This window comes from Rhyacophila brunnea, unplaced genomic scaffold (genome assembly GCF_057557595.1).
Source record: "Rhyacophila brunnea isolate RB1 unplaced genomic scaffold, BYU_Rbru_1.0 scaffold_22, whole genome shotgun sequence".
NCBI classification, from domain to species: domain Eukaryota; kingdom Metazoa; phylum Arthropoda; class Insecta; order Trichoptera; family Rhyacophilidae; genus Rhyacophila; species Rhyacophila brunnea.
Genome location: NW_028232882.1, coordinates 9,665,754 through 9,677,818, shown reverse-complemented (window position 1 = coordinate 9,677,818; position 12,065 = coordinate 9,665,754). Strand labels below are relative to the sequence as shown.

The 12,065-nt window shown below is 33.1% G+C and overlaps 1 protein-coding gene across 1 annotated transcript in view; it reads right to left on the bottom strand.

Moving 5' to 3' along the window:
- The window catches only part of LOC147070022 (extracellular serine/threonine protein CG31145), a 197,223-nt gene that overhangs the window by 18,727 nt on the left and 166,431 nt on the right, over positions 1-12,065 (bottom strand). The window contains exon 5 of the mRNA XM_085949963.1: positions 572-664. Within this exon, the coding sequence (XP_085806089.1) occupies positions 572-664 (93 nt within the window). The remainder of the gene's footprint in view (positions 1-571; positions 665-12,065) is intronic.

Sequence of the window (12,065 nt, the reverse complement as noted above, 5' to 3'; positions counted from 1 at the left end):
CGGACTCCTTTGCTGATAGGAAATCTGCGCGATGGTTTATGGAGATTTACAGATGCTGTTGCGCTACTGTATATATTATTGAAAATATTTATATAGCGTCCAGGGATTCCTTGTTTTCTGAGTGCGTCGAGTATTGAAAATTTTTTTATCGAATCAAACGCCTTTTCATAGTCTATAAAACCCATGCATAGTGGCAGTTTGTATTCCTGGTACCGCGAGTTAATATTTATTATAGAAAAATGCATTTCTCACCAAAGGCATGGGCTACTCAGTGTCAGCATTATTCAATCGTGATGGGGTAAATAAATAGGCTACCTATTACGATTGAATGACTATTTCACTCCGCTTTTATCTTTGTAAAGAATTGTCACTCTGTATCATCGTGCCTCAGACTAAAATATCCACCTCGCTGTTACCTTTTATCAAAATGACACGCAACTACTCTCGACAATCAAACTTCATCTCATCACACCATCATCCGCTTCATCCCCAAACACATATTTATGGATAAAATAGGATTTATTATATTTTAGTTTCCACATTAAAATAAAACAAAAATATTAATCTTTACCTGTCAAGATGGAAGGCAGCTATCTCTGCATTATGTCTTTCATAGTCAGAGAAGTAGAAATGGTTTGGCAGCGTCTCTTGTTCACGAGGAAATCTGTGGATAGAAATAAGTAGTTCATGATAAGCTTCGTGTTTGTAATAATCCAATAACTCGGAACAAATTATTCATACTAACATGTATACTTCATCATAATATAGGTATATGAGTAAAATATCATAGTTTATAGTTTTTGCCAACGACAAGAGGCTGATAATGTTCAATGAATCAGATGAGTCGTTTATTTTAATCGGACAAAGAAAAATAATGATACTCCAGTGGCGAATGGTGGAGGTAGGCTGTTAAGCTCCTACATACATAGCGCACACTAAAGTTTTCCAGGCATACGTATCGGTTTTCATTGAAATAAGACTACAATTTACAGATGGTGTTGGTTAGTTTTTAAAATTCAATTAAACCTGGCGAAAACCAAGGCATAATAGATAATAGTCAAAAAATACTTGTCTATCTATAAAATATCTAAAATTATGCAATTAAATCATACATAACTTTGGATATTTTATAGATATATTCATATTTTTTATCTATTACACTTTGGTTTATGCAAAGGCTTAATGAATTGAAAAAAAAATAGCCAAAAATATGAGTTAAGTATATGTATTCATAATCCAACGAAAACAAATAAGTATGAATGAAAAAGAATGCAAAATTTTTTCATGTCGCCCAAAATATACCAAAACGATTATGGTTTGGTTTAGGCAGGGTTTAATTGATTTTTTTCTATTTGTAACACTATTTATGGCAGATCGTAACAGCCTACCTCCACCCTTTGCTGCTGTGATACTGTTATAATAGTTTGACAGTTGCTTACAGTAAGATAATATCATATCCAGAAATTAGTGTGTTATCAATGAGAATTAACGGTAATTACAATATAAATGGAGTACCGTAACCTACTGTAATCTTAAGTAACATACACTATCAATAAAAAAAATAGACACATGGATGAGGAAGAATTATCACGAAGCATGCCGCTTGACAAATGCATGTGTTCAGTGATTGTATGCTCGTTAAAGTCAGGAGACTCTACAAAGATTTTACCATGCTGTCTAAAACACCAGAAAAAATACAGTAACACTGAACATACACGTAAATCTATGAGAGAAAGAGAGAGAGAGAGAGACAGATGGAAAATGTTGACAGGTACTAGTGATAATATTAAATGTGTTGGTCCATAAATAATGATAATGATTTAGTAAAACCTAAGTAAAAACAACTTAACTATGTCGGGCATAATAAAAAAAATACTTAAAAGAGAAACAATTAAAAATTTTGAGTTGCAACAATGGCTTACACGACTTAATTGTACCAGAAGAATAACCGTTTAATTTGTTTCTAATGAAGTCGAATAGAAGGGTGTTGGAAAATTTATAATTCATTTTCACATAAAACGATAGAATCCTAAGTATTTTTTTATTCAATCTCCCCAGACAATCAGTCGTAAGAAAGTCGTTTTAAAGTTCTCTCCGTACAAAGGGCGGTAGCGACGAAAAGTAACGGGCGACCGAGAAAGCGATTTCAACAGAAATTAATTATGATCAAGTTAATGGAATAAAAAATCATATTATTATTGCAGCCGGATAAACAGGGGCGTATTAGAAACATTCAAATATGTGTAATAAATTATAATGGATTTAAGTCTTGTAATATTCAATTTGAGTCGTTTTTGGCTACACTAAAGTGTGTTTGCGTGTGTTTGCCTTTAGTGAGTATAAACAGCGCCTGAAGATACCGAAAGGCGAAACCCGGGTCGCCAAAACCGACTCAAACGGAATAGGTAGAAGACTTAAATCCATTAGAATTTAAATTCAAATTCCTTCAAAGTACCTTCAGTCGATAGTATTATTACCTATGTGTAATAAATCAAAGCAAAAGCGATGGACGAGTTGTAACATGTATTTATTTACTTAAAAAAGACACATTGAGCACATAAAAAATTATTAATTCAAGACGAATATGACATTTATATTAAAAAGTACCTACAGGTAAATCAACCAGAGAAAAAACAAAGCAAAATATAATTTTATAGAAAAAAAATAAAAAAAAAAAAAATACTACATACATAATGCATCGTTAAAAATGTCTACATCTCTAGGGAGTGCATTGACCATCCGCGCAGCTCTCGCTATTGGTGCCTGGTGAGCCTGACACGAGGAAACAGCTTTCACTTAAACGGGTGCATAAAAATTCAAAATTTTCCAGAATATCGAGATTGGAAACTATACCGCGTGAAAAAACGTTGCTTATTGTATTATGAAATATTACCTACCTAGTGTAATTGTCGGTCAGTTTAAAATTTTATAAAATTCGCTACAGAATTAAAAATATATCGTATGAGCTCAAACGAAAGATACTATAAATAGACGGCACGTGCCGGGGGGCCAATAAATACTAGATCCGTCACTGAATATTCACAATTTTTGCGTCGGGTCTCCATGGCAACAAATGGAATTACCGCTGAAAACCACCCCCCCCCCGACCCCCACTCTCGCGGGAAATCCGAATAATATTTTTCGATTAAAATAATCGCTCCGTCAAGTTTTGAAAGTGTTTATACCCGCGGAATACTAAGAACGTGAAAAATGATGTCAGAAAGAGACCTGACTGAAAAACCTGCGCTTTTTCCACAGTGTAATTTGTGTGTTTTCGAAATGTAAAAGGTTGGTTTTGATACAAACAGATCGGTGGAAAAATATCCCATTTTTTTTCTACGACTAGACATTTTCTTATCTTCTTAAGGTTAATACCTCAGTACCATTCTAAAAAGATCGTGGCTAGGCGATGCGCAGATTGTACAAATGACGCGTGCCGAACGAAATATAATTTGTCATATAAATCCAACATGCGTCCATTTAATGTTATGTTTATTGTTCTATTAGTAACAATAATAATATATTCATTGACATGTTTTATTTTTCAAGTAAATGGGTAACGTTTTTTAGTCATCTTTACACGATTTAATAATTAATACCCCCGTCGGCATCACGAAACAAATTGACGTGTTCACAGCTCGCGAGTCCAAAACTTCGTCGCACCTTTAGTTGAAAATTATTTGCGGTTTCACTGAAGTACCGTCTTAATATCTATATGCCGATCAGAATAAGTAATATGTTAAAATTATATTACTTAATTATAAAATTATTTAAAAATCTATTGCATCCTAAACGATGTAATAATAAAATAATATAAGGGCCTGATTAATGATACCGAACACCGTAATCCCGAAGCCGACATCCCGAAAACAATGTTACCGAAACACGAAATCGCCAAAGACGAAATCCTGAATGTCAAAAAAATAAGTACAAGAAAACTCAATAACTTGGAACCTAACCAATTATTACAAAAAAAATAATAGTTGAAAATCAAATGAAATAAATAATTTAAAAATAAAGATAATTTGGCGGCTTAAGCTGTTACCAACTATAAGTGCGAAATAATTATTTATTAGGCTCGTGAACTAATTATTTGGCATCCATACTGGACACTGTATCTACGACGGTCTCAGTTACGGCTTACTAATGAGTACCCGACATTAGAATATCAATTGAGGTTTTGTTGCATTTTTATGCATTTTATCTAAATACATTAAAATCGTACAACGAAATAATGACACTTCTACTTTTGAACCCGTTTACCATTAGTTTACTTTTCCCTGTAGTAAGTGTAAGTGGTAAGGGGTCGTCCAAATCTGTCATCATTTCGAGTCGCTGCGTATTGCCAGAAGAAGTAAAGTTGTAATATATTATTTTTTTGTAGGAATTTAGATCGAGTGGGATTCGAACTCACGTACTTACATCAGGGCGAGTGTTTTTATCCGTTAATCTATTTACCCGTCTATGAGGCATACAAATGAATTCTAACGACTACTTTATATGAGGTCTTTCAAATTCTGTCAGTGAAAAAGCAAACAGCTTTGTAATAATTACTAACATGATTATAGATGGCGTCTGGTGCTTAAACAAATAATATATTTTAAATTATTATTCAACAACAAATACTTCTAAGGTTTTTTTCAAAATTATGTATTTTAACTAAAATTGTCTCAAAAAACACTTTCTGAGAGAGTATATTATAACCAATAGAAAAAATCTTTTTTTGAAAAAAGTAAATCGCCCCGACGGGGATCGAACCCCGTTTCTCCAGGGTTTACGCCCCATCCGTCGCATTTGACCAATATGCTACGGCGTGACATACTAATTGCGACAAATTTTAACTATTGGTCAATTTTAATACCTACTCATCAGCGTTCTTCCAAATCAAGCTACTTTGGCAATATTGGCCCGTAGCATATTGGTTAAATGCGACGGATGGGGCGTAAACCCGGGAGAAACGGGGTTCGATTCCCCGTCGGGGTGACTTACTTTTTTTAAAAAAAGATTTCAAAATTATATATGTTCAATAATCAGAATGATATATTCTTAAATCTTGTGAATTATTCGTTGAATAAAATAAATAGTTAATTATAAAATTGTCTCATTTCATTTCAAAGAAGTCAATCATTTGTCGTTCTTTGTTTCGAACTAAATATCCTTCAGTACGTAATTAGGATATCCTACTGAACGGTGTAGTACAGTAATGCAGTTATTGTCACAGTGTTCAATAAAAACAAAATGACTGCAATGGCAAGCGCTCCCATTTTCTTTGTCTAAGAACGGAGAAAAGCGGAAGAGAAATAATGCATGCCCTGCATCGAAAACACGTCACATAAATAAACTGACAACAAGAAATAATACACTGTCTCGTTTGTCAAAGTGTGCATTATATATTTCAAACGCGATGTATTGCAAAAGTGTATTGATTTTGAACAGTTTCAAGTGAGATTATGATACAACTTTCAAAATGTAGATATATGTAACTTAGCACCAAATCAATAAATCAATTATAGTCATTGTGCATTTAAACACAGCCCCTTCGTTGGTCGATATACATTTATTTTGCCAAAGAAAACAATATTCACATTCTTAAATATTAAAATACCTGTATCTAGTCATACAGCATGTCAAAATGAAAATAATTCTGACAGCTGTGTAAAATAGAAGAACATAAAATTAAAATTGAATCAAAACAATATTAAAACTTTACTTGATCTGTCATAAAGATTCAAAATTGGAATAGGCAAGAAAGGTAATTATTTGAACAAACAAACTTTGTATTTTTCATATTATATAGATATCAGTTGGGGCTAAGTGGAAAAAGAAAATCAAACAAACATATTTTGACATTAATATAATATTGATTGTTGTTGTAGTTTTAACTTAGCTTTGCTTAATGGGGTAAAAAAGTTGTTGGCAATTGGTTTGTAAAAAAGCAGTATCTGCTTATATCCAATTCGGGTGAGAATGTTAGTTGAAAACGACGTCGAAAAACAATTAATTCATTACCAGTAGAATTATTTTTAATTATGTTATGTATAAATATTTATTTTATTTCATATTTTTTGAATTAATCTCCGGTTTTTAAAGTATATGTATATTATTATATATTATCAGAGCGACCCCACTCCTTATAGAGTGAATATTTATATTTAAAAAATAAAATGCGATGTTTTTATTGGTAAGCATAGCGATCGCCGATCACTACTTAAAACATAATAAAATGACACATACGGGTGAAAAACAATTTGGCGGTGCGACATTTGTTTTTATTAAAGTATAATGTGTGTGTATAAAAATAATCATTAACATCATTACAGTCATTCCAGACATGTCATCGTTATAGATGTGTCACATTGCCTTTAAATCAGAGTTGTAATAATAAAATATGTGACATCATCCATACATTCAACAGTGCGTATTACAAAAATGTGAGAAAAGGTAAAAATAATTACAAGATAAAAAGAACTTTTTATATACAACGTTTTTCAATTTTCTGTTGAATCATATTATAAACTTGACTTACTAGCTTAAACGATCAAAAAATTTGTACTTGATAGAAATAATACTGAAATGTTATATTGATTTCCATTGTAACGCACCTAATAATTTAGTTGCTAGGACCCACTTAGCAACCAATAATAGTTTTACTTTTTACGGATTTCTTCCGAAATAACTTTTCATACAAAACAGAATTAACTTAAAATGAAATCAATTCTACTTAAAGATGGCTAAAAGTTTAAAAAAAATGCATTGGCATCGTGTTCTGATATATTCTAAAATTTTCAAATGTCTAGCTACTCAGGAAGTTAGTTAAAAATCGATTACAAGATTTGTACCGGACATTATAAGAATACGAGTTAAGAAAAACGTTGTAATTAGGGATCCCGAGCTATTTTCGATACCTTTGAATCCCGGGATTGGTAAACATAATCCCGGGATTTCGGGATTGATTTTTTATCAAATTTTTATGGAAAATAAAATAAAAACTAAAATATAACAGAAAAAAATACTTTTAATAACAAATAACTAAATTAGAAATAAACTGAGTTTGAATGAAGTTTGATTTATACCCATATGTAAGTTGCCGATTCATTTTATTTTTTCACATAAATCAATAAAAATGAGAAAGATTGGAAAAAAACAATTCTTCGCACTTTTAACTTTTTCTTTTAACAAAGTAATTCCACCATGATCTCATAAGTTTTACGGCAGTTTCATATTTGGCTGATTAATTATATTTATGAAGCGGAAAGGCCATACACCACGATTTGCTTTACTATTTTAAATCTAGCTAACCCATTAATTAAGTCTTTACTACCAGAAACAGCAATGTCATATTAAATTCACATTATTATTTATTTTACAATATTATTTACTCCATTAAACTTCATCAAGATTAAATCAAGGTTGAACAATTAACATAATTAACAATAATAATTACAAGATAAAAAGAACTTTGTATATACAACGATTTTAAATTTTCTGTTGAATTATTATACTAAATATGCTCAAACTTGTACTTGATATGAATTAAATAAAAAAACAAATAAATATAAAATACTGAAATGTCATGTTGACATTTCATTTTGATTTCCATAGTAACGCAAGTATATATATATTAATAATTTAGTTGCTAGGACCACCGCCTTAGTAACCAATAATAGTCTTCAACTTTTTACGGATTTTTCTGAAATAACTTTCTATACAAAACAGAATTAATTGAAAATGAATTCAATTCTGCTTAAAGATGGCTAAAAGTATTAAAATAATGCATTGGCATCGTGTTCTGATATATTCTATAAGTTTCAAATGTCTAGCTAGCTGGGAAGTTAGTTAAAAATCGATTGCAAGATTTGTACCGGACAAACAACCACCGGACAAATAAGAATACGAGCTAATGAAAACGTTGTATAACAATGTCTTAAATAGTATAAATTATACTAGATTTATTTTTGACCGATTTTATTAATGTTATTTGTAAATATTAAAAAAAAAAGTATTAACTATGGAAGAATGCCAATCCCGGGACCAGTCCCGGGATCCCGGGATTATCAAATTGTAATCCCGAAATCCCGGGATCAGAATTTTGGCTCGGGATTGGATTCCCTAGTTGTAATATGAAAATTTGTGTTATAATATCTAAATTCATTGTTCTGACAATACAAACCATTTTATATATTTTGATTCTCATAATTATCTTTATTTTTATGGTTTTACATGAAGGTGTGCCTGGTAAATCGCATACATGGTAACTTAAATTAACGTCAACTTGCTTTATGAGTGACATTAGCGCCGGTTGCATCAATATGCTAACTACATTATACTCGCTGTATTAGAATCGAGCCGAGTAACTTCTGACATATCATGGTGCCCTGATACTTTATGAAAAATTTTATATGAAATAACCAATTTTGATCTGAAATTATTTTGTTTCAGGCGATTTTATAATACTGTTCCTTTTTTAAATCACCATATTGCTAATAGTAATAATTCTATATGCAAACTGCTTGTTGATAAAATTTTCTATGCTTATTGCTTATCATAATATTACAAGAGAACAAGACTACAGAATTACCGAATTTTCTAGTCTTTCGAAGCTAGTTGACTGCTAAACTAGTTAATACTAACCAGTCATTAAGGCAGCGAATAACGTACAGGTTTTTTGCGACAGGCAGTTTCAATTCAACAAGATAAACATTACACGGCCGACTCCTTGATTTAGAGAGGTACCCGATTGCATTTTTTATGCCACCCGTCCTCCATTTAAATTGTCTCCAACCATATTTTAACAAAGATGCTACGGTCACGTCGGTACGATGACAATGGAAAATTTTAAATGATCGATTAATAACAAACAAATTATATTAAATGTATATTGAATATTACATACCAATTTCGTCATATAAGCAATCTCGTCACATATACTATTATATTACAATGTAATTTTTTCAGTTATATTTCGCGGGATTGTATATTTATATTAAAAGTAATGTTGATTATTACAAAACATGTTTTACTCGGCAGTAATTTTCCTAAAGGGGTGACTTTGCATATGCATAGTACTAGTTTCCAGTAAATATTAGATACTGCCGCCATCTTGGAAAATATTGGCTGATTAAAAGCCATTGAAAAACACAGTGCACGCGGTTCTCAGTGAGTTAAAAAAAATCGACAGAATCATAATGTCAATAAATTCAAAATTTAAAATTTTAATTAAAAATGTTTTTTCCACTTTTTCTGCCCTTTGGTAACCATTGCAGATACCGTAAAATTTATTCGCATTAAATAATTTAATATGTGTATTTTTAATGTCCTCAAACGTTTATTTTAAATATTTTTCGATATTCCATTTTATAGCCAATAATGTCTAAAAAAATAATTGTCCACCATTTTCCAAGATGGCGGCCGTAGCACACCATGCACGAGTATTGGTTTTTATTGTTGGGTATTAGCACTATGCATATGCAAAGCGTCTCTTTTAAGTGAATGATTTCAAGATAGGAGTTATTTTAACCTAGTAAGACTGGTATATTGGGTTAAATGTAAGTTGTACGTAAAATATTTCACCGTGGCACAGTTCGCCGTGAGATATCTATCGGAAAGAAATTCCTAATAATAAAATCCAATTTTATTAGATTCATTATGAAGATAAATTCGATTGTCATACAATTCAAAAATGAAAACCCAACCTAACCTCACCTAAAAAATAATCCAGTATATCGGCTATTTTCAAATTTTCTTTGCTGCTGTCTTCCTGTACAGTGTAAACCGACAAGAACCGTGTTTTATTTAGACATGAATTTTATGTCGGTACTATACGACTCAAAGAGGTTGGACGGTCTTTGATATACAGCCATATATACATTTCACGGTGAAATGTGACACGGCGAACTGCATACGTACAAGTTTTTAGTTTATATTACCAGTTTACTTAAGTATCACTGGCAATAACTGGTGAAATGGTGTAAATTCTTTTGGCAGTGCAGGCGACTCGTTTGGTGTGGTAGCGTTACTATCAAAATGACACTAACACCGTTGCAAAGTGATTTTGTCGTTACCGCAATGCCAGAAGAATATAACTATATTTAAAAAATATGAGCTTTAAATATTTGTGATACAAAAAGTGGACATATTCGTTATATATATCATCATCATCAGCCGGGGTCAATCCTCTGCTGGATGAAGGCCTCCCCAAGCTTCTTCCATCTCTCTCGATCCTGTGTCGTTTGCTGCCACGTATTTCCGCCAAACTGTACCAGTTCGTCAATCCAGCGGCTTTTAGGGCGACCCTGTGGCCGTTTTGTGCCCCTTGAGTACCACTGGATGACGGCATTTGTCCAGCGGCCGTCCTTTCGGCGAGCAATGTGCCCTGCCCATCTCCATTTCAGTTGTTTGGCAACGTCTATTACATCGCGTACTCCTGTCTGCTTCGTAACCCATTCGTTTTTCTTACGGTCCTTTCGCGTGATGCCCAACATACACCTCTCCATGCCTCGCTGTGCGACTCTTAGCCTTTGGACATCTCTCGTGTTGAGGGTCCACGTCTCGCAGCCATACGTGAGCACGGGTAGCACACGTTGGTCGAACACCCTACGCTTAAGAGACAATGGTAGATCACTTTTGAAGATACTATTCAGACGTCCGAAAGCACTCTATCCCAGCTTTGTTCTTCGAGCATTTCATCGTGCATGCTTCCGTCTATGGACACCTGCTGTCCGAAATAGACGTAGCTGCTGACTTGCTCGAGTTGGGTGCCATTAATACAGATAATTGCAGGGTCCGAAAAACAGTTCCTCATCACTTTTGTCTTTGAGACGTTTATCTTTAGGCCGACCGTTTGACTGACATCCGCGAGTTCTTGCATTCTATCTTGGAGGTCTTTCGGGTCTTGTGAAAGTATATATATATATATATAAATCCCGGACATTTACCTAAAAAAGAAGACTTGTACAGAAAAATAGGGCATCTGAGAACCATATCTGGTTACAATTTAAAAAAAATAATAAACTTTACGAATACCAGAGAGTTGTGGATAAAATTTATTACACCGCGATTGTGTGACCGTAGCATCCCCCATATTATACTTTAAGGCGAAGTATAAGTACTCACTACTCGCGGGTTGAAACAACGACAGCGCCATCTATTGGTACGTGACCGAAATATTTACGACCTCTCCGTACCCCTTGGGTCAAATAGACGATGTGGCCATTTAACTTATCGTATAATATATGAAAAACGGAATGAACTTATCAGGGTTGAATAATAAACGTTTTCCCATAAGATAATATCTCCCAGCATGTTATATGGGTAATAACATTGCAAAAGGGGCGGCGGTTTGTCACAAATCATTTACGTAAAAGTTTAAACAACATTTAAAAAAAATTAATACATTATATCAGCTAATCTTTTTCGCACATTTTAGATTAACCAACGTTTCGTGATAAATTGAGATTTATAATGTAAAACAAAAGTAAAATACTATTCACCGAATACAAACACTCGAGTCAGTGACGTCCCTAGACAAAATGCCGCCCCTAGGCAGCGCCAAAATTCCGTCCGATTTCGTATACAGTATTTTTTATCATTCTTTCATGACTCTAATATATAAGAAAGGTGTTTTATTTTACTAATAAAACCACTAAAACATACAAAATTAAATTTATAAATATGTTTGTGGGATTTTTTTGACGCTGGTACTTGCATGTAATTTTTGCGAGACATTAATTTGCTCCATCTTGAGGAATTAAGGGCGATCCGTGTCGCTTTTCTTCTTCACAAAACTTGGCAACATTTATAATGATATTTTTAGTCTGAGATCGCAAACGTATATGTATTACTAAATCGATAATCGATATAATGACGTCGCGACGCTTTGATACAGACTAAAATCTAAATAAACAGAATAAACTAGAAATCGCGAACCTGACAAAAAAATTACAGTGACTGTTTGCTAAGTTTAGGTAGCTATTTCTTTCTATATATACAATGATTCTTCTCGATTTGCCGCCTTAAGTAACTGCCGCCCCAAAACGATGCTCAATCGGCCTACCCCCCCCCCCCCC